This window comes from Bombina bombina, chromosome 1 (assembly GCF_027579735.1).
Source record: "Bombina bombina isolate aBomBom1 chromosome 1, aBomBom1.pri, whole genome shotgun sequence".
NCBI classification, from domain to species: Eukaryota; Metazoa; Chordata; class Amphibia; order Anura; family Bombinatoridae; genus Bombina; species Bombina bombina.
The window spans coordinates 1015343669-1015368551 of record NC_069499.1 but is presented as its reverse complement, the minus strand read 5'-3'; the positions used below and the strand labels follow the sequence as shown (position 1 = coordinate 1015368551).

Genomic DNA, 24883 nt, shown 5'->3' with positions numbered 1-24883 from the left:
GCTAAATGAATGAACAGCATATTTTCTTTGGACACACAGGTCAACAACAGTAATTTATTAAATCAAATTCAGAGTTGAACCCATTGGGAACTCTGGTGTTTAACCTGTGTATCCAGAAAATTTCTCTCTTAGAAAGGAGAGCTTCCCTATCCCCTCCTCTATTGTCAGTGTGTACCACTTCTGCAATAGTCCATGAGAGGGATAGGGGATCTTGATTATGTTTGTCTTTGAAATGACTAACTAATGCTGTTGTTAATTTACCTTGTTTGATGTCGCTTATATGTTCCCTAATCCTGGTCCTAACTTGGCGGGTCGTTAGGCCTGTATATTGAATATTGCATAGGTCGCAGTTTAGTATATAAATTGCATACGAGGATCTGCAATTAAAAAGTGCTCTATGTGAAAAAACTTCACCTGTGTATGCACTCTTAAAGACATTCCCCATTTTTACATGTTTGCAAGCTATGCAGTTTCCATAGCTGCATTTGTATACCCCTTTAAATCTTAACCAAGAAGAGTCCCTGGTTGTGTCTTTTTTTAGTTGTGTAGGTGCTAGGTGATTCCCTAGTGTCTTTCCTCTCCTAAAAGCAAATCTACATCCTTGTGACACCACCTGTGCCAAGTCATCGTCTGCTTTTAGCATTGTAAGATTTTTGCGTATGATGTTGCAGATTTGATTGTACTGTTTGCTATATTGCGTGATAAACGTTATCTGTTTGCAACCAATATCATTTATTGTGGGCCTTACTTTATCCTCCAAAAGGTTCATTCTGTCTCTATCCATTATTTCCTTACGTACTCTGTCTATTTCTTGTTTATGGTACCCTCTCTCTAAGAATTTCTTAGACAACTCTTTCTCATGCTTGAAATATTCAATGTCTCTGGAACAATTTCTCTTCACTCTAGTGAATTGTCCCTTGAGAACAGATCTGAATACCTGCTTGGGATGGCTGCTCTTAGCGTGCAGCAGGGTATTCCCTGTAATCGGTTTTGTAGAGAGTTCAACCCTCACTTTTTCATCCTTTTCTCCTAGGAGAGTTATATCCAAGTAATTTATCTTGGACTCCCCATATTCATATGTGAATTGGAGGTTGGCATTGTTTATGTTCAAACTATTTACAAAATCCTGTGCTTCCTCTTTGTTGCCTTTCCAGACAATGAGCAGGTCGTCTATATAACGACGATAATAGACAATATTGTCCTTGAATTTATTTCTATCTCCAAAAATGTGGCACAGCTCCCACCAACCCATGTATAGGTTGGCGTATGAGGGGGCGAATTTCTCCCCCATAGCCGTGCCACATCTCTGGAGATAGAATACCTGCTCAAATTCAAAAAAAATTTATGTGTCAAAAGATATTCTGTTATTTTTAGAACAAACCTGATGAAAGGTGTATCATAGGTAGTGGATCTCCTGAGGAAGAAGGCAATGGACTCCAGACCTCGATCATGCGGAATGGATGAATATAATGCTTTAACATCGATGGTTAACCAGCCATAGCCTTCTTCCCAGGTGTCAGGTGCTGTATGATTTGCTAGGTGTTGAGAATAAAATCATACAATGAGGTTAAGAACCGCAGCTGCTGAGATTTTAGTTATATATATTTATAGAAAAAATGGGTGGTATGTAGCAGGTAGAGATTCTGATGTATGACATGAACTATCACCTGTGATAGTGTCAAACAACAGATAAATCAATTTGCAGAGATTTGATATCTGGGAGAATAGTGAGAGGACACTATAGTTACTCCATGTGTCTAATACACTGAAATTATGTAGCAGAGTCCCTCAGAGTATAACCCATATGTAGTGATTGTATAAATTTAACATATGATAAACAATTTGAGCAATGATATATGTTATGATACAGCTGTATAGTTAAACTAAAGATTCTCACAAGTTGTGAATATGCAAAAAGTGAAAAAATTAGCAAGTAATGGAAAAAAAAGAAATTGGTCTTAGAATTGCAGCAGTGCACAAACGTAGCGGAAAGGAAGCAACCTTCAAGTATAGATCTATAGTACCTGTGGGGGATAACTCCTAAGAATGCTCAGGGTAATTTCCAAAACTGGAGAGTGTTTCACGGTAGTAGAGGGTCCGGTAAGGTTGGAGCTCTGTTTCTCCGTGTTCGGCGTGTTACGTCACACGCAGTGATCCGATGTAGATCCGGTTCTACAGTTGATGCTGAGACGGTTGTTTAGGAAGGCAGAATGAACTAGCTTAGGCTCAGGATAATACCGCAGGCTACCAGGAGGCGGCAGACGGACAATAACAAGCAATAGGATAAGTAAGTAAGTGCTATATATAGGCAGGTTAATCAAGGAGTCTATTTCCAAACAGGACAATTACTTCAGATAACTAAAACACAGATGATCCTGACAGTACACCCCCTCCAAGGAGCAACTCCGGGGCTCAAGGGTGCGGACGGTCTGGGTTTCTACGATGAAATATTGAAATCAACCGGCGTGCTGAAATATTGCTAGCAGGTTCCCAGGAGTTATGTTCCGATGAATACCCCTTCCAACTGATAAGATACTGCAAGGTACCACGGAACAATCGAGAATCCAATATGGCATCAACTTCGTATTCTGTGGTTGGATCTATTGAGACCTGTGGAGCAGAATCAGATGGGAAGGTCCTCAAGGCTTTATATGGTTTTAGGAGGGAGACATGGAATGTAGGATGTACTTTCATGTTATCTGGAAGTTTAAGCGTAACAGCATTCACATTCACAACCCTAGTTATAGGGTAAGGTCCGATATATAAAGGAGAGAATTTCTTCGAAGGGGTGTTAAGCTTCAGGTTTCTGGTGGATAACCAGACTAGATCTCCGGTAGCATAAGAAGGAGGTTTTCTTCTTTTCCTATCATAGAACTTCTTTTGGGTTTCCTTTGATTCTTGTATCGCAGTTTGTATGGTAGTGAAGTTAGAAGAGATAGCATCTGTCAGTTCAGATATTCCCGGGAAGTTGCTACGAATATCAGGTTGAAAATGGAACCGAGGGTGGAATCCATAATTGGCATAGAACGGTGTCGTTCTGGTGGTGGTGTTAACTGTGTTGTTGAATGAAAACTCAGCATATGGTAAATGTGTGGACCAGGAGTCTTGTTGATCGGAACAGTAGAGTCGAATGAACTGTTCAATCCATTGGTTGCATCGCTCTGTCTGCCCGTTACTTTGTGGATGATATGCTGTAGTGAGTTTTTTATCTATTTTGAATGTCGTACAGAAATTCGTCCATAATCTACTGGAAAATTGAGTTCCTCTATCACTGAGAATAGACGTAGGCAATCCATGGAGTTTGAATACGTTTTTTATGAGTAGTTGGATTGTTTCCATAGCAGTAGGCAATTTGTGATAGGGAACAAAGTGAGCCATTTTGCTAAACAGGTCTACAGCCACAAGGATGGTGTTATAGTTGTTTGATTTTGGTAGATCAACTATAAAATCAACGGCTACTTCAGTCCATGGAATTGATGGAGTAGTGAGAGGTAGTAACAAACCACAGGGAGCTTGTTTTGTGGATTTAGAAACAGTGCAAGTATGGCAGGAAGCGACATTGTTTTATGTCTTGAGACATCTTAGGCCACCAATAAGACCTCTTGGCGAGCTCGAGTGTCTTCCTTGAACCTGGATGAGCCGCTAATAGAGAATCATGGAGTGTGTGGAGTACCATTTGTCTCCGGATTGGGGGAATGTATAGAAGTTCTTGATGGTAGTACAGGTTATCATCTTTCTTATCCAGAGATAGGGGTTTTGTCAGATCTTCCGTTTGTTCTTGTACCAATTGTGGTTTGAAGTCACAGATAAATGAAATAAATCGATCTCTAGGTATCAAACTTTCGTCAGGTGTACGGTGACGTTCATAACATGATAACCTAGAGAGAGCGTCAGCTTTGTGGTTTTTACTTGCTGGACGATAGACTATTTGATAATTAAATCTAGTTAAGAACAGCTGCCACCTTACTTGTCTAGAAGAGAGGGTGCGAGTACTTTTTAAATACTGCAAGTTCCTGTGATCCGTATAGATCAATATTGGAACACTTGTACCCTCCAGGAGGTGTCTCCAGTGCTCGAGGGACAACTTTATAGCCAACATTTCCTTTTCCCCAATGGGGTAATTTTGTTCAGCTGCATTTAGAGATCGGGAGAAGAAGGCGACAGGATGAAGTGGTTGTTTTATGGTGTCTCTTTGTGATAAAACTGCACCAACGGCAATGTCTGAGGCATCAACCTCCAATATATATTGATTCTGAGGATTTGGAAACCTTAGTATGGGTGCTGTGGTAAACTTGAGTTTCAAATACTCAAAAGCCTTTTGAGCTTCTTGATTCCATCTAAAAGGTATGGTGGACTTCGTTAGTGTGGTTAACGGTTTGGTGAGTTTAGAGAAATCTTTTATAAATTTGCGATAAAAATTCGCAAAGCCTAAGAATCTTTGGACTTCTTTTCTAGACTTAGGACTGGGCCAGTCTTTAATGGTTTGTATCTTTGATTCCTCCATGTGAATACCTGATGAGGTGATTATGTATCCAAGAAAAGCTATGTTCTGTGAATTAAAGATACACTTTTCAGGTTTGAGATATAGGTGGTTGTCTCTTAACCGAGATAGGACTTGCCTAACATGTAACACATGTTCGGATAGGGTCTTAGAGTATATCAATATGTCGTCTAGATATATGACTATGAAGATGTCCAAGATATCTCTAAACAGGTCATTTATTAAGTATTGGAAGGTGGCTGGGGCGTTGCAGAGCCCGAAAGGCATGACTGTGTATTCATAATGGCCGTATCGTGTCCTGAACGCCGTCAGCCACTCATCCCCACTTCGTACTCTGATTAGATTATACGCCCCACGCAGGTCCAATTTTGTAAAGAATTTGGCCTCTTCTAATCTTTCGATTAATTCCGGAATAGGAGTAAGGGTAAGGGGTACCTGTTTTTTATGGTGATCTTATTGAGTTGTCGGTAATCTATGATGGGCCTTAGGGAGCCGTCTTTGTTTTTAACAAAAAATATTCCGGCTCCCGCCGGCGAGGTAGAAGGGCGTATAAACCACTTCCTTAGATTTTCCTCCAAGTAGGATTTCAGGTGTTCGAGTTCAGTTTTGGAGAGGGGGAATATGTGGCCACAAGGTATATCTGCTCCTGCTACTAAGTCTATAGGGCAGTCATATTTCCTGTGTGGGGGTAAGGTCTCAGCCTCAGTTTTGTTGAAAAGGTCTATGAAATCCCTATACTCACTAGGTATATTGATTCCTGCATCTACCTGAGTGGTGTGGAGGATGGCAATAGGAAAGCATGTAGTGGTGCAATATTTAGAGCTGAATGTGAGTGACAGTGTGTCCCATGAGATATAGGGGTTGTGTAAACTTAACCAGGTCAATCCCAGTATGACAGGTGATACTGGTGAAGCAATGACATCAAAGGATATATATTCCCTGTGATGTTCAGTAGTAGATACCAACAAGGGAATTGTTTGAAATTCAACAGGTCCTGAGGAAAGAATCTTACCATCTATACCACGCAAAAGAATGGGAGACTTTTTCTGCACCAGTGGTATTTTATTTTTATAAGTGAATTCCTTATCAATAGAACATGCTGTAGCACCAGAGTCAATAATGGCTGGAACGTTGACTCGTAGGAGATCCCACTGTAACAAAAGATCAAGTTTACAATACGTCGTGGTAGATTCATAAGTATTACAGCAGGAGTAGGTGGTTACATTCTTACCCTTTCGTTGCTTCTGCAAAGAAGGACACTCTCTCACTGTATGCTCGTCTGAGGCACAATATAAACATAGGATGTTCTCACGTCTTCTGTTTTTTTCTTGAGTAGTTAGGGGCCCCTTCAGGAAACCGATATCCATAGGCTCTGATGTTGTTTTACTAGAGGCATGAGGTGTAGGGTTTGAATAGTGTTTTTTGTAGTGTGTCTCTGGGTAAGCCCTCTCATGCATACGTTCTCTGAGACGTCTATCTATTGTAATAGTGAGATTTATAAGTCCTTCTAAAGTGGGGGGTAAATCTATACGAGATAGCTCATCTTTGATAGGCTCAGATAAGCCAAGCCTGAATTGGTTTTTAAGAGAAACATCATTCCATTGGGAATCTTTTGCCCATTTTTTAAAGTCTGTGATGTACTCTTCAACAATCCTTTTTCTTTGTTTCAAAGCTCTAAGTGCTGTCTCAGCAGTTTGTTGCTTAAAAGGATCTTCATATAATTGACCCATGGCTGTTAGAAAGGCATCAAGTGAATTTAATATGGTGTCGTTAGACTCAAAATAAGTATTGGCCCATGTGCGGGGTTCACCTCTTAAATAGGAAATGACAATCAAAACTCGTGACCTGTCATTTGGATAAGTTTGGGGCTTAAGTGTAAAAAGCAAAAGACAGGCATTTTTAAAATCCCTGTATTGGGACCTGTCACCAGAGAATTTCTCAGGCTGGCTGATTTGGGGTTCTGAGGAATGTATTTTAGGCTCTATATATTCCTTAATATAAGCTTTAAGGGCACTATTTTCTGCCTTAAGTGTAGACAGCCCCTCTGTTAGTAAGTCAACTTTTTGATTTAAGGTTTGCATGCAGGCAGTCATCTCAGCTGGGTCCATTTTTGGGCTTGTTATTCTGTCAGGTGCTGTATGATTTGCTAGGTGTTGAGAATAAAATCATACAATGAGGTTAAGAACCGCAGCTGCTGAGATTTTAGTTATATATATTTATAGAAAAAATGGGTGGTATGTAGCAGGTAGAGATTCTGATGTATGACATGAACTATCACCTGTGATAGTGTCAAACAACAGATAAATCAATTTGCAGAGATTTGATATCTGGGAGAATAGTGAGAGGACACTATAGTTACTCCATGTGTCTAATACACTGAAATTATGTAGCAGAGTCCCTCAGAGTATAACCCATATGTAGTGATTGTATAAATTTAACATATGATAAACAATTTGAGCAATGATATATGTTATGATACAGCTGTATAGTTAAACTAAAGATTCTCACAAGTTGTGAATATGCAAAAAGTGAAAAAATTAGCAAGTAATGGAAAAAAAAGAAATTGGTCTTAGAATTGCAGCAGTGCACAAACGTAGCGGAAAGGAAGCAACCTTCAAGTATAGATCTATAGTACCTGTGGGGGATAACCCCTAAGAATGCTCAGGGTAATTTCCAAAACTGGAGAGTGTTTCACGGTAGTAGAGGGTCCGGTAAGGTTGGAGTTCTGTTTCTCCGTGGTCGGCGTGTGACGTCACACGCACTGATCCGATGTAGATCCGGTTCTACAGTTGATGCTGAGACGGTTGTTTAGGAAGGCAGAAGGAACTAGCTTAGGCTCAGGATAATACCGCAGGCTACCAGGAGGCGGCAGACGGACAATAACAAGCAATAGGATAAGTAAGTAAGTGCTATATATAGGCAGGTTAATCAAGGAGTGTATTTCCAAACAGGACAATTACTTCAGATAACTAAAACACAGATGATCCTGACACCAGGTAATCTCTTCTATTTCCTTTAGAAGATGCTTTGTATCTCTCAAATGGCTTAAAAGCTCCCCAACTAATGGTTGTAGTAGCGAATCTAGCCACTTAGAGAGTGGCTCAAGCATAGATCCTATCCCACTAATTATAGGTCTACCCTCAACATTCACCAAAGATTTGTGTACCTTTGGTAAAAGGTTGAAGGTAGGAACCCTGGGATTTTTGTTATAGAGGAAATTGCTGGTATCCTCATCTAAAAATCCTGCTTCCTTACCATCATCTATCAGGTGAGATAATTCTCTCTGAAACCTAATAGTTGGATCAAAAGCTAATATGGTATATTGTTGAGGATTTTCTAACTGTCTGTGTGCTTCCTTCACAATGAAATCTCTACTCATCAACACTATAGAGCCCCCCTTATCTGCTGTTCTTATCACCAGATCTTTATTTTCACTCAAAGATTTTAGTGCAGATTTTTCTTTGGGGGTCAAATTGTCTTTTGACCCAGATTCAGAGGTGTAAACCAATTTGTTGAGATCCTCTTCAACCCTTTTGTGAAACTTTTCCAAAAGGTGGCCTCTAGATTGTATAGGATAAAACTTAGATTCACCTCTGAATCTGGGACAACTGGCAGTGGTAGATTGCATATAGTCATGGTCTATAGTATGACTCTCTGATTGCAATGATTCTAAATTGACTATATCACAACATTCATTAAATGTTAATCCACATGTTGTGTTATTCTCCTGTCTATCTGTACAATAATAATCATCAGAGGGGTATGCTTTGAAGTGTTTTTTTAATGTGAGAGATCTTATTAATTTATTCACATCCACCAATGTTGAAAAAAGATCAAAATTATAAGAGGGAACAAAACTTAACCCCAAACCAAGAACCTTTTCTTCCGTGGGGTTTAGGATATAATCTGATAAATTGATTATAGATTTTACTTGTACTTTCTGTTCTGTCGGCCCCTCCTTGTTGGATATCTTTCTTTTGTAAGATCTCCATCTCTCCCCCCCCCCCTTCGGGTCCTGCCGGGGGCCTGGAAAAAACCTGCTCTACTTCAACCCTTTCTCTTTCTAAAGCCATGTTGGTAGAGACTTCTGTGTTCCTATTTGTTGCCTCTAATACTTGATATTTAGATCCTCTGGAACCTCTATTTTTACCCCTCCCTCTACCTCTAGTGTTGGTGTATCCCAAAGCTGTCTTTATATTGCTAGCTGGTATGGGTGTAGGTATTTGGGTACTTTCCTCTCCTGAAGAGGCACCAGTGTTATAGTTTTCATCCTGAGATTCTGCCTCACTATCTACAAATGTGACTACTTTTTTAGGAGTGTGATGGCCCTTATTTTCTTGTCCTTGGAGCCCACCCATATTTCCTTTCTTATTTCTGTATGATTGAGATCTAAGCTTTCTGTTCCAAATGTAAATTTTATTGCTATCATAATCCCTTTGGTCTCTCAAGTATTTCTCATGCTTGACCTCCATAATAACCCCCTTGGCTTCATTTAAGGATTTTTGCAAAATTTTGTCATACTCTGCATATTTAGTACATGTACTGCGTATGCTCAACTCAGACTGCAATAACTCTATTTCAATGGATACATTAAGCAACTGTTTTTTCTTAAACTCTATCAGCATGTTAATCAGACGGATGGAACAGTCCGTAAGAATGGCATTCCATGCCACAATAAACTCTGTGTCCTCCACGGGAAACGTGGGAAATTTATTGATTCGTAAGCCTCTTGGGATTATGCCCAGGCTTATATATTTTTGTAATGTCCATATGTCCCATTTTAAACGGCATTCTTTGGTTAACAAATGCTCAGCTTCTTCAAATAACTTGCTTAACGGAAACTTAGTACGATCAGTAACAAACAAGGTTTCAATTTCAAGTTCGTCTCTCCTTCTCTCCTCTGAACTTGATAGTGAATAGTAATGTAAAGGCAAGTCCGTATTTTGAAATGTTTCCATGTTAGCAATATAATTTCAGCAGTTGGCTATACTATGATGAATGTGCAGTTACACTGCAGTGCTCACAAACGTAAAAGTCACTAGAACATATAATGAAAATAGCCAAATATACCAAATGACATTCGTAGCACCTGCTGTGTCCGTGATACACATGTATAAATATATATATCATATGAATATTGCCTTCATGTCTTACCCCTGTTACGGCTTCAGCTCGACACTCCCCTCCTCAATATTACTTATGTTAGCCAGAACAAACAGTCACACATGTAGTAAGATCATTGTACTTACTATCTCCAAATGATGCATACTGCCAGTCCTGGGGATATTTGTCCACACTCGTCTGTTTACCGGCCAACCCTTGACCGGTCTCCGTAGCAGTGGTCCCTATGGCATGTAGCGCGTGTGTGTGTGAGAAGGACTTCTACCCTCTTCCGGGTTCTGGCTAAGCTGGCGTCTGACGTATGTCCAGGGGGAGGGGAGTGGTGTAGGTGAACTGGGGGAATACTCCGTTTGCGTCCCCAGATGCCGTTCTTCTCGGGAGACACGATGTGCTGCTGGATATCAAAGGAAGTTCATCTGTGCCTTGCTCATGTCCTCAGCATAACCAATCAAATAATGAAGCAGCAGGCACCAGCTTGAACAATTATATACGTTCCTTTATTGGGTAATAAAATAACATGGAAGTAAACAGGTTTACAACTTCAAACCCTTCAGGCAACAACAAAGTGGATGGTGGTACTACATGTACCCTAACGCTGACGCGTTTCGGCTATTGCCGTAATCGTAGCTGAAGGGTATCTCTACCAAACTTGTATTTAAACCATATAACATTAAATCATTGGTTAAAAATTGTACCATGTGACAGACACACCTCCACTTACCAAATCATATGATCACTCCTATGTCTTGCCTGTTCTGCTCGGTTGCCAAATCACTAACAGCACTATAAGTTAAATTATAAGTATAACACTTCACGGTCCTAGTGCTCATCTCCTATATTGACAGCCTGGTTTATCTAACATGTGGATGTGGGTATATGGGTATATGTATACTGTGTGATGTGTATGACCTTATATCATATCTTGGTGTTAAGTTCACTTTACTTTCAGAATGTTAGATAGAAATACCTATTTTATATTTTTATATCCCTAGTCATTTGCTATCCATTATAACCCATACCCTCACATATATATGTAAAAGAGATTAAAAACCCAGCTGGAGATATTTTGAAGCACCAAATTCTTAAATTTCAGAGGAGGGTCAGACCTATTTACATTGCTTATCATATATTCATATAATAAGCTAAATGAATGAACAGCATATTTTCTTTGGACACACAGGTCAACAACAGTAATTTATTAAATCAAATTCAGAGTTGAACCCATTGGGAACTCTGGTGTTTAACCTGTGTATCCAGAAAATTTCTCTCTTAGAAAGGAGAGCTTCCCTATCCCCTCCTCTATTGTCAGTGTGTACCACTTCTGCAATAGTCCATGAGAGGGATAGGGGATCGATCCCCTATCCCTCTCATGGACTATTGCAGAAGTGGTACACACTGACAATAGAGGAGGGGATAGGGAAGCTCTCCTTTCTAAGAGAGAAATTTTCTGGATACACAGGTTAAACACCAGAGTTCCCAATGGGTTCAACTCTGAATTTGATTTAATAAATTACTGGTGTTGACCTGTGTGTCCAAAGAAAATATGCTGTTCATTCATTTAGCTTATTATATGAATATATGATAAGTAATGTAAATAGGTCTGACCCTCCTCTGAAATTTAAGAATTTGGTGCTTCAAAATATCTCCAGCTGGGCTTTTAATCTCTTTTACATATATATGTGAGGGTATGGGTTATAATGGATAGCAAATGACTAGGGATATAAAAATATAAAATAGGTATTTCTATCTAACATTCTGAAAGTAAAGTGAACTTAACACCAAGATATGATATAAGGTCATACACATCACACAGTATACATATACCCATATACCCACATCCACATGTTAGATAAACCAGGCTGTCAATATAGGAGATGAGCACTAGGACCGTGAAGTGTTATACTTATAATTTAACTTATAGTGCTGTTAGTGATTTGGCAACCGAGCAGAACAGGCAAGACATAGGAGTGATCATATGATTTGGTAAGTGGAGGTGTGTCTGTCACATGGTACAATTTTTAACCAATGATTTAATGTTATATGGTTTAAATACAAGTTTGGTAGAGATACCCTTCAGCTACGATTACGGCAATAGCCGAAACGCGTCAGCGTTAGGGTACATGTAGTACCACCATCCACTTTGTTGTTGCCTGAAGGGTTTGAAGTTGTAAACCCGTTTGCTTCCATGTTATTTTATCACCCAATAAAGGAACGTATATAATTGTTCAAGCTAGTGCCTGCTGCTTCATTATTTGATTGGTTATGCTGAGGACATGAGCAAGGCACAGATGAACTTCCTTTGATATCCAGCGGCACATTGTGTCTCCCGAGAAGAACTGCATCTGGGGACGCAAACGGAGTATTCCCCCAGTTCACCTACACCACTCCCCTCCCCCTGGACATACGTCAGACGCCAACTTAGCCAGAACCCGGAAGAGGGTAGAAGTCCTTCTCACACACACACACGCGCTACATGCCATAGGGACCACTGCTACGGAGACCGGTCAAGGGTTGGCCGGTAAACAGACGAGTGTGGACAAATATCCCCAGGACTGGCAGTATGCATCATTTGGAGATAGTAAGTACAATGATCTTACTACATGTGTGACTGTTTGTTCTGGCTAACATAAGTAATATTGAGGAGGGGAGTGTTGAGCTGAAGCCGTAAACGGGGTAAGACATGAAGGCAATATTCATATGATATATATATTTATACATGTGTATCACGGACACAGCAGGTGCTACGAATGTCATTTGGTATATTTGGCTATAAAAGAAGAAAATCTAATGACATGGCCTCCTTGTTCACCTGATCTGAACCCCATTGAGAACCTGTGGTCCATCATCAAATGTGAGATTTACAAGGAGGGAAAACAGTACACCTCTCTGAACAGTGTCTGGGAGGCTGTGGTTGCTGCTGCACGCAATGTTGATGGTGAACAGATCAAAACACTGACAGAATCCATGGATGGCAGGCTTTTGAGTGTCCTTGCAAAGAAAGGTGGCTATATTGGTCACTGATTTGTTTTTGTTTTGTTTTTGAATGTCAGAAATGTATATTTGTGAATGTTGAGATGTTATATTGGTTTCACTGGTAAAAATAAATAATTGAAATGGGTATATATTTGTTTTTTGTTAAGTTGCCTAATAATTATGCACAGTAATAGTCACCTGCACACACAGATATCCCCCTAAAATAGCTAAAACTAAAAACAAACTAAAAACTACTTCCAAAAATATTCAGCTTTGATATTAATGAGTTTTTTGGGTTCATTGAGAACATGGTTGTTGTTCAATAATAAAATTAATCCTCAAAAATACAACTTGCCTAATAATTCTGCACTCCCTGTAAGGCTGGAGAGGCTGCTGATACATTGTACTCAGCATCTGTTCTACACATGATAAGAGCTGTCTCCTGTCTGTGAGTTCTCACCAGATCCTGTTATTCTACGCAGCTGGATCAATAAAGATCACTCGTCTCGCTGTTGTTTAGTGCAGTGTTTCTCAACCGTGGTCCTCGGGTACCCCCAACAGGCCAGGTTTTAATCATAGATTAACCAGTGCACAGGTGAAATAACCAGCTGATCAGTAACACCATGGTTACTAACCTGTTCTCTCCCATCAGCTGAATATTTCACCTGTGCACTGGTTCAGCTATTATGAAAACCTGGCCTGTTGGGGGTACTTGAAGACTGCAGTTGAGAAACAATGGTTTAGTGAATCAGCTACATAGAATTGGCGAGAGCTCTTTGTAAATTTTGTCATTAACTTTGTCATTATGTTTATTTGCTCATCAGTGAGACAGTATACACAACCTTTCATATAACTGCATGTAATAGACACTATTATAAAGAATAATATGCACTGATACTGATATAAAAATCTAATATAAAACAATTTAAAAACTTACTTAGAAGCTCCCAGTTTAGCTCTGTTGAAAAGGTAGCTGGAACACCCACTGAAAGTGGTTGTATAGCAAAAACAGCAGACCCCCCCCCCCTTCTTCCTCTGCATATGAAAAGACCCTTTACACAAACAGGAGCAAGCTGGAGAAGGTATACATCAGTATTCTCCTTTGGGGCTTGGTTACAAATCTGAAAATCAGTGCAATGTTATTTAAAAAAAAAAGCAAAGCTATACTTTTTAAAAAGCAAAACAAAACAAAAAAAACTGTATAGGCTATATAAATGGATCATCTACAAAATATTTATGCAAAAAAAATCTAGTGTATAATATCCCTTTAAACATACTAATATCATTACATTAGTTTCATCTTCAGTGGAACTAAACCAGAGCCATATTAAAACCTAAGCAAGCCAACATATCAAATAAAGTTATCTCATGTCCATATTGCTACTGCATCTAATGACATTATACTCACATATACATTAGGGCTCTGTTAATAAAGCAGTGCATTTGTTAATATTTCTTGCTTGGCCACATGTTAGCTGACAAATCAGACTGTCTTGATTTATTGTTGCTTGTGTTTTAGAATATTTATTGTATTGTTGTTAATATGACTTTGAAATGATCCCTTTTACTTACTAAATATCCCAATCATTATATAATCTTGCTCTTTAGTGGGACTGGTCATTTACCTCAAATAAAGGGAAATTGAAATAAAAGCCCCATTAAAAGTTTAAAGGGACAGTTAACATAATTATTTTCTGTTGTGCATATCCTACTTGATTGAATGCAGAAGACTATCTGTCTGGCAAAGACAATATTTGGTTTCCAGGTCTGGTGCTTCCCTCATTGTTTTATCTCCAGACTAATTTTATTACAAGACGATAAAATGCTTGCACAGATGCCTTAGTTACTAAGACTTTGATTCTGAAGAGCAAGATGATGTTTTACCCTAAACCAGTTTTGTCCATGTCTTTTTCTGCAATTATTGTGATTTTCACCAATATTGCATTGATATGGGCTTAATATGCTCAAAGTTCCCGGTTCTTCTCTTTTAGTTATGTTTTAGTGGACAAATTGCTTTTTAGCCTGTTGCTTTTACATTCAACCAGGTATGTTTTAATACAGTTGTAGGGATCTATTTTTCTAATGCCGATACATCTACAGAGCGCTAGGTAAAACTTTCTAGATTATGATATGCTGGCTAAAATAACTTATGTTTAAAAAAGAAGAAGATGGTATTATAATTTCTAATGATTTGTTTCTTTTGCTTGCTTGTTAACTGTGCTATCTGAATCAAGAGAGAAACAAATTGGGTTTCAGTGACAAAAGCACAAACAAGCAAAATAAATTGCATTGCATTGTTTTTTTTTTTTAAGCCTTAATTAAATAAAAAAAAATTGGGAGAATCCTTTTTGACTTTGAGATTGATAAATGTAAGATGATTAGACCCAAATTCCGGACAAAATGTTGAAGAGGGGGTAAAAAAACAAAACATCTATTGATTTATTTCTGTGTGAGCAAACAGCAGCGCTATTATAAATGCACATCAAAAACAGAGTAATGCAGCTATCAAGAAGACAGGGATTACAACACACCACAGCAAACTGAAAGAACAACAGCCACTGATATTGATTATTATTTAGAAAGAGATGGCCCTAAAATGAGTGCTACTTTTTAAGCCGAAGAAATAACTGTTCCCTATAAGGTAAGAGCACACACGTCTTAGAGGGAATAGTTATTTCTTGCTCTAAATAAGTAGCACAAAACTCTGTAAGATACATTTGGAACAATGTGGGACATCTGAAAAATTAGGGACAGACTTCCTAAATTTGGGACTGTCCTGGAAAAATCAGGACCTCTTGTCACTTTTATAAATATCTTACTATTACTACTCAAACGAAAATCAAATGGGACACACCTGTGAATGTTCCCCTGGTCTAATTGGAGTCAAATGATTTCCTTGCCTCTCCCCAAATAAAACCAAAACTGGCAGTGATATAATAAACTAAAGAGACATGGCACTTACTTTTTTTGTATTCTGGGCAGTGTAATTATTTTCAAGTTTAAGCATTTCTGCAAATTACAGTAATATTCATGGTCTTCTTCAAATACAAGAAGTCTTGAAGTATCTCCAGAAAAAGCACTGAAATTGAAGTTTAAAGAGACACTGTACCCAAAATGTTTCTTTTGCGATTCAGATTGAGCATGACATTTTAAGCAACTTTCTAATTTACTCCTATTATCAAATTTTCTTCATTCTCTTGGTATCTTTTTTGAAATTCAAGAATGTAAGTTTAGATGCCGGCCCATTTTTGGTGAACAACCTGGGTTGTCCTTGCTGATTGGTGGATAAATTCATCCACCAATAAAAAAGTGCTGTCCAGAGTACTGAAACAAAAAAAAAAGCTTAGATGCCTCCTTTTTCAAATAATGATAGCAAGAGAACGAAGAAAAATTGATAATAGGAGTAAATTAGAAAGTTGCTTAAAATTGCATGCTCTTTCCGAATTACAAAAGAAAAAATTTGGGTTCAGTGTCCCTTTAAAAGTTAAGGGCTAGATTATGCGTGGAGCGCTTGAGCATAAACAACACTAGACAGAGGCTTTCTGCGCAAGCAAAAACCCAAAAGGTGCTAAAGAATTATCATGGCCGATAATAAAAACTATTTCAAATGATTATACATACTGTAACATATTCTAAAAAATCTATATAATATATCTAAATATTTTGCAGTATGTATAGTCATTTTTTTTTTTTTATATTTCAATAATGTGCGTTAATGATAGCAATTCTTCACGTGTGCTTAACAGACCAAGTTAGTTCTAAGTTGCGTGTTACTCATATTTTATATTCCTATGAACTACACATAGAAAATAATGCACTTTTTATTATTAAATATATATTTCTATATATATCTGATAAGTTTCATGTAAAATACATATTTATACCTTTAAATCTATAGGAATATACAGGTATATGTGTATGTATGTATGTGTATTTACAATAAAAGGGACAATATCCTGTAAGTAAAGAACATTGGAATGTGAAAGGGACACTAAACCCAATTTTTTTCTTCCATGATTCAGATAGAGCATGCAATTTTAAACAACTTTCTAATTTACTCCTTTTATAAATTTTTCTTCGTTCTCTTGCTATCTTTATTTAAAAAACAGGAATGTGATGCATAGGAGCCGGCCCATTTTTGGTTGAGAACCTGGGTTATGCTTGCTTATTCGTGGGTAAATGTAAGCCTCCAATAATAATATATATAAATATATATGTTTTGTGTGTCTTTGACGGATTATAGGGCTGGTGGGCTGGTCTAAAATTTTTCCAGGGCTGTTTTTTATTCCCAGTCCGGCCCTAGTTATAAGGCCATTTGCAAAATTTAAAGTCCATCATTCTACAGTGAGAGAGGATTAATATCAAGTGGAAAACATTCAAGACAGTTGCCCATCTTCCCAGAAGTGGACGTTCCAGCAAATTCACCCCAATGTCAGACTGTGCAATGCTCAGAGAAATAGCAAAAATCCCAAGACTTACATCTCAGACTCTACAGGCCTCAGCTAGCATGTTGAATGTTAAAGTTCATGACAGTACAATTAACGAAAGACTGAACAAGTGTGGCTTGTATGGAAGGGTTGCCAAGAGAAAGCCTATTCTCTCTAAAAAGAACATGGCAGCACAGCTTAGGTTTGCAAAGTTGCATCTGAACAAACCACAAGACTTCTGGAACATTGTCCTTTGGACAGACAAGATCAAAGTGGAGATATTGGCCATAATGCACAGCGCCACGTATGGCGACAACCATATAAACACCTCATACCAACTGTTAAGCATGGTGGTGAAGGGTTGATGATTTGGACTTGTTTTACAGCCACAGGACCTAGGGCACCTTGCTGCCATTGAGTCCACCATGAACTCCTCTGTAAACCAAAGTATTCTATAGTCAAATGTGAGGCCATCTGTCCTACAGCTAAAGCTTGGCCAAAATTGGGTCATGCAGCTAGATAATGATCCCAAGCACAAATCTACAACAGAATGGCTTAAAAAGAAAAGAATCAAGGTGTTGCAATGGCCCAGTCAAAGCCCAGACCTCAACCCGATTGAAATGCTGGGGTGGGACCTTAGGAGAGCTGTGCATAGATGAATGCCCACAAACCTTAATGAACTAAAGCAACGTTGTAAAGAAGAGTAGGCCAAATTTCCTCCACAACGATGTGACAGACTGATAAAGTCGTACAAAAAACAATTACTTTAAAGTGTCAGTAAACCTAAAAAATAATGTTATATAATTATGCACATAGTGCAGAATTATATAACATTATTTTAGTGCTATAGTTATTAAACCTTTTTTTTTCCCTTTGAATTTTTTTTTTTAAATATACCCGTTTTACAGACCTGCTCTCTGTTATATTTACTCAGTGCATCGGGCCAGCTGTATAGTCACAGCCCGGCCTGACCGCGCCATAACACAAAGTGCAGCTTGCTCCTGCTGTCAGACAGCAGGAGCGAGCTGCACTTAATGTTATGGCGCGGTCGGGAAGGGCTGTGACTATACAGCTGGCCCGATGCACTGAGTAAATATAACAGACCCGCTCAGCAGAGAGCAGGTCTGTAAAATGGGTATATTTAAAAAAAAAAAAGGTTTAATAACTATAGCACTAAAATAATGATATATAATTCTGCACTATGTGCAGAATTATATAACATTATTTTTTAGGTTTACTGTCCCTTTAAGTTATTGCTTCTAAAGGTGGTTCTAAAAGCTATTGAATCATAAAGAGTACTTAGTTTTTCACACTTGGATTCTCCATTTTGACTTTATTTTTGAAAAATAAATCATAACACAGTGTAATATGTGTTGTCGAAAGTTATTTAAAATTGCATGCTCTTGTCTAGCTGAATCATGAAAGAAAAATGCTGGGCTTTATATCCTTTTAAGTTGCTGTCCATCTGATTCTCTGCTGTCCTGAAGATGTTGCCTAAAAGGGACATGAAACACAGATTTTTTTCTTTCATAATTTAAATAGAGCATACAATTTTCCAATTTACTTCTATTATCTAATTTTCTTCATTCTCTTGGTATCATTTGTTGAAGAAGAAGCAATGCATTACTGGGAGCTAGATAACACGTTGGGTAAGCCAATAACAAGAGGCATATATGTGCGGCCACCAATCAGCAGCTCCTGAGTCTAGGCATCCTTTTCAACAAAGGATACCAAGAGAACAAAGCAAATTGGATAATAGAAGTACATTGGAAAGTTGTTTAAAACCACAAGCTCTGTCTGAATCATGAAAGAAGAAAAAAATGGGTTTCATATCCTTTTAAGATAGAGCATTTGATTTAAAACAACTTTTTAGTTTACTTCTATTATCTAATCTCTATATTATCTAATCTAAATCTCTTGCTATCCTTTATTGAAAAGTATACCTTGGTAGGCTCAGGAGATGCTGATTGGTGGCTGCACATATATGCCTCATTTTATTGGCTCACCCGATGTATTCAGCTAGCTCCTAGTAGTGCAATACTGCTTCTTCAACAAAGGATATTAAGATAATGAAGCAAATTAGATAACAAAAGTAAATTGGAAAGTTTAAAAATGTATTTTACATCTGAATCATAAAAGAAAATTTTGGATTTATGTCCCTTTAATTTTTTTAGTTTTTTTTGTGATGAAGTATTAATCTAAATCTAATATTTTGTCCATATGTCGACTCCTTATCATTATACAGTGCCAGGTATTTCATTGTTCCATAGACTGTAACATTATAGAGTGTATTATATTCATCATCTTACTATAGAGAATTAACAAGTTGTGTTGCCATGATGCAGATTATCAGTGTATAGAAACCTCAGCACAAGTGTATATGTCATTATTATGCATCATTGTTTATTATTAGTGTATAGATACTTATTATCATAATGTATAGGGCAGGTTGGTCTGTGCATAGTTAAAGCGACACTGAACCCAAATTTTTTATTTTATGATTCAGATAGAGCATGCAATTTTAAGCAACTTTCTAATTTACTCCTACTATAAATTTTTCTTTGTTCTCTTTTTCTATCTTTATTTTAAAAAGCAGGAATGTAAGCTTACAAGCCGGCCCATCTTTGGTTCAGAACCTGGGTAGCGCTTGCTGATTAGTGGCTAAATGTAAATTTGGGATCAGTATCTCTTTAAGAATGAAAATTCTCTTCCATGTACATTTTTTTTTTTCAACTTACAAAGAAATAAAGCATAATTATACATATTATTTAAACCTAATAGCAAAAAAAATCAATAAAAAAAAAATCTATTTGTTAGTCTGAATAATAAAGTGTAGCTTAAGCTCTCCGTAAGTTTACTAATTCTTCTTTAGTGGATATTAAAGCTAAAACTTATGTTCGTGACTTTCCATATTAAAAGCAGGTAAACCACAGACATACCCAAAAGCACCTTTTTTTTTAAACACTGCGCAGTCACAACTCCCCTAAGCATCACGTAGCAGCACAGCAATGTATCACTTCTGCCAGGCTGACATGCCCTGTTCCTACACCATTCCCTTCCTTTCAACTCTTGACTCGCTGCCCTCAAAGATGCCTTATGCAGCACATGGGTAACTGGGTCCCAGCACTTGTGAAAGTGGTAAGAGGCAATAGAGTAGTTAAATTGCTGTTGCTGCTGCTGCATGCCTTCCATGCAGTAAAGGGGTTAAATCCCTGAGGTGGGCATATTCTGGATAATCAAAACTGAAAAACAATCTCACTCCTAAACTTTTGGCCCCCTCTAAGATTTTGATAATTTGTTGAGCTCTGCTATAGTGTAACACAGTTATTAGAGATGAGTGGATTTTTCTTTAAATTTGTAGCAAATTAAAGGGATAGAAAACCCCAAAGTTTTCTTTCATGTTTTGGATAGAACATACAATTTTAAACAACTTTTCAATTTACTTCCATTATCAAATTTGCTTTGTTCTCTTGTTATCCTTTGCTGAAGGAACAGCATTGCACCACTGGCAGCAAGATGAACACATCTAGTCAGCCAATCACAAAAGACAATTGTGTGTAGGCAGGCACCAATTAGCAGCAGCTTCCACTAGTGTAGGATATGTGTGTATTTTTTTTTCTCCAATAAGGGATACCAATAGAACAAAGGATATTTAAAAATAGAAGTTAATTTAAAAGTGTCTTACAAGTACATGCTCTATCAGAATCATGCAAGTTTAATTTTGACTTTCCTATCCCTTTAAGACCATCACCTCTCTGGCATATACACTAGGATCATAATGTATTTGTATTGCACACTGTACTTTGGTTTTTACTGACTATATCTCTGCTATTCCACAGAAATGAGGTGGTGTCCCTGTGTCTGTGGAAGATTGACGTTGCTGCTGCCCTGACAGTAACAACTAACAAGCCTATGGACCTACTGGCAGAACTCCAGCTCCTTGAAAAAGCCTCCACCTTGGAGCGGCTCCGTGCAGCCAAGAAACGCAGAGAGCAACAGCTCAAAAGGTGGGCACAAAATGAGAAAGAGGAGGAGAGCAGGAGACGTAGACAGCAGAGGAACAGAAGGAAAACACCCACCAGGAGCACGAGAGTGTCTTTCCCTCCACGGGTCACGCTGCATGAGGCCTGTCTGAGGAATGACCCAGAGGAAGGTATATTCACTCACAAATCTGACTGATGTTCAGAGACCAAAATCAATTAGAAGACGATATTCAAATTTGACCAGATTTTAGGATTTTCTTAAGCTCTCGTTGGTTAAATTCACTTGTAGTCTTCCCTTTGGTCAGATTACCTGAACATCAGTCTGTGGTAGACATTCACATTTGTAGGTTGCTGTAATATGAGTCCATATTTGATATACAGGTGGCCCTCGTTTTACAACGGTTCAATTTACACCGTTTCAGAATAACAACCTTTTTTTCCAGTCATGTGACTGCTATTGAAAAGCATTGAGAAGCAGTGCATTTATTAAAATAGCCAGTAGGTGGAGCTGTCCGCTTGTGTTGCAGCAAAGCCAAGCAAGCTGAAATTAATCAGTTTAACCAGTCCTGAGCTATCAAGCAGATTTCAAAGGAACAAGATCTTCCTGTTTATAAATCAGTCCAGGTTGGAATGCATAGAAAGAACCGTTTGAAGAAAAATGCAAGTGAAGTCTGTGTTGTGTGATTATTTTATTAGGTTTATAATGCTGTTTAGCAAATGTTTTTGTTCATTTAACTTAGTTTAATTATATATTATGTGTTGTGTGATTATTTTATTAGGTTTATAATGCTGTTTAGCATTTAAAGTCTTCATTTCAAAGCTTTAAAAAATAATGTATTAGGTGTTAGTTATGACAATTTTGAGAGGAGCCTGGAACCTAGAACCTAACTCCCTCACTTCCCATTGACTTACATTATAAACTGGGTTTCAATTTACAACGGTTTTGATTTACAACCATTCCTTCTGGAACCTAACCCTGGCGTAAACTGAGGGCTACCTGTAGTTACAAAGAGCTTGATTTCTATTAAGATGGATGTTAGTTTTGAAAGGGTGATTACTTTGCCTTATGGTAGAGGGCGCATGCAACTATGATAGAACTCTTTGTGGACTGAATACGGGAATGTTTGCAAAGATACTTGTTTGGAATAGTGCTTAATGGAATCAGGAGCAGTAGCAAACCAATATGAAGTAAAAATAGCAAAGTAGAATATTGCAGAGAGAGAATGGAGTTTCAGAGATGGGTCAATGTGAATTTTGTACAGGGATAGCTTGGTGTTTTGAATAAAGGTGTAGTGACATTAAAGGAACAGTCCAGTCAAAATTAAGCTTTCATGATTCGGATAGGGCATGCAATTTTAAACAACTTTCCAATTTACTTTTATCATCAAATTTGCTTTGTTCTCTTGGTATTCTTTGTTGAAAGCTAAACCTAGGTAGGCTCATATGCTATTTTCTAAACCCTTAAAGGGACAGTTTACTCAAAAATTTTCTCCCCTTTAATTTGTTCCCAATGATCCACTTTACCTGCTGGAGTGTATTACATGGTTTACAAGTAGCTCCTTTACCCTTATATTGGCATTTGAAATTGTTAATTTAGCATGTGGTATCCCCACCTATTCTGAAAGTTTGTGGCCGCGCGTACCAGCTATAGATAAGCTTTGTAAACACAGCCAGCAGAAGAAATTACACTCCCAGTGGGATAAAGCAGAGATAAGGTAATACAATGTTGATTTTCCATTGTTCTCTCAAAGCATTGGTGATTGTTTTAAGGACAGATATAAGATAAAGAAGCAGGTATATGTGCACAATGTGATACAGTAATGAGATCTGATTATACCTACAAGCTCAACCTATTTTATTAGGCTGTGGCTTCAAAACAAAAAATCAGAGCTTTAATATACAGAAATAAATCTTAAAAAGCTAATTTTCATAAATTTTTTACTCTGCAGTTGGTAAAAAAAAGCAATTGTAAACACATTAAGGGAAAAACTATTTTACAGTATACTGTCCCTTTAAAGGCTGTCTCTTATCTCAGTGCATTTTGACAGTTTTTCATAGCTATACAGTGCTAATTCACATGTGCCATGTAGATAACATTATGTTGACTCCTGTGGAGTTATTTATGAGTCCGCACTGACTGGCTAAAATGCAAGTCTGTCAAAAGAATGAAAAAAGGGGGCAGTGTGCAGAGGCTTAGATACAAGGTAATCACAGAGGTAAATAGCATATTAATATAACAGTGTTGGTTATGCAAAACTGGGGAGTGGGTAATAAAGGGATTATCTATATTTGTAAACAATAAAAATTCTGGAGTAGACTGGCCCTTTAATATTTTTCTGTCACAACATTTCAGGAATGATGAAGATTTTGGGGACTAGGAGGGGGCACAAAAAGGAAAAAAAAAACATAGTATACATAATTGAGATGCTATAAAATGTGTATTTGGGGCAAGTAAAGAAATAGTAGAAGGGAAGCAGTGTATACATGAAATAACTAGGTACAGACAGCGCACATACAGCAGCAGTGCCATAACTCTGTACATGGTCAGTTCACACATATTACATAGGTACTGCAGACATGATAGCAGATGAAGTGTGTGGTCAATACATGAGCAACAGGTGATGACTGAGACAGGATGTGGGTTTGTGGTTATTAGAGGAAAAAGCAGAAAGTCTGTAGACAGGATGGAATTGCAGGTTCAGCACAAATTAAACGACTGCAGTATAATTGAGACATGGGATCAGATGTGGTTCTGCAACATAACACTATGAGGCGCTGTTAACGAAGGTGCGGACAAAGCTTAGGGGTAGATTTATCAAAGCAATTCACCTGTAATTGCGGGAAAAATAACGCATACGCACCAATCGCCATATTTATGAAAGCAATCTGCGCCTATAATTGCGCAAATCTGAAAGAAACTTCGCACTTCGCTTGTATACGCCTAGGCGCATGGTTGCACTCCCGAGTGCACCAATATACATTAGTATTAGGCGTAATTTTACAGCCTGACCTATAAATACGCCCAGTTTCTTATTTATCATTGCTTTGTGCCAATAGAGAACTGAAATTTCTCCTTAAATTGCGTGTTCTATATTTCGCCATACAGACTGAGGAGATGCAGTACTTTCTAATTTTAACTCATTTTTCAGAGGCTCGGCGCCAAGAAGAAACTGTTATTGCCAGAAATGTGCGCTTCCACAGGCGCATACGGGTACCAAGAGTTTTTTATATATATATATATATATATATATATATATATATATATATATATTGATATTGATTTTTGCGATCTTAAATTACCAACACATGGCAAAAACAGCACGGAAACATTATATAATATAAATATATGCAAAATAGATACCTAAAAAATGCTTTTTTCATAATCAAGACATGGCGGCGTAAATATTTATAGGGATGTACTGTGATTAATAGGGAGTAAATGCTTTTTCCAACAGGCGAAATTTATCATTATTACGCCCCACCTCGCCTTTTACTAAACGCGCAAAATGACATCTATTTTTTTTATAAATTCAGGCGCACATGTGCGCTTCTCCGGAGGCGAGCTGGGGCGCAGTTACAGGCGAAGCACATACAGAGTTCGCCTAGCCTTTGTTAAATCTACCCCTTTGTACCAAGTGATCATGGTCCGGATGGGGAACCTCACCCTCTGCTTCAAATCACTGAAATGAACATATAAAGGGCAATGATTGGAAATTTAAGGTACAAAAAAAATCTAAGCTCAGTATAGGTATAAGCAGGATAAAAGACTTGTGTCAGTATAGGTATAAGCAGGATAAAGGACGTGTGTCAGTATGGGTATAAGCAGGATAAAGGACTTGTGTCAGTATGGGTATAAGCAGGATAAAGGACCTGTGTCA

The 24883-nt window shown here is 37.9% G+C and overlaps 1 protein-coding gene across 1 annotated transcript in view; it reads left to right on the top strand.

The window, feature by feature from the left end:
• PPP1R16B (protein phosphatase 1 regulatory subunit 16B) overlaps positions 1-24883 on the top strand; it is a 153061-nt gene that overhangs the window by 6701 nt on the left and 121477 nt on the right. Inside the window, exon 2 of the mRNA XM_053715126.1 lies at positions 20862-21175. Within this exon, the coding sequence (XP_053571101.1) occupies positions 20935-21175 (241 nt within the window). The 5' untranslated portion in view covers positions 20862-20934. The remainder of the gene's footprint in view (positions 1-20861; positions 21176-24883) is intronic.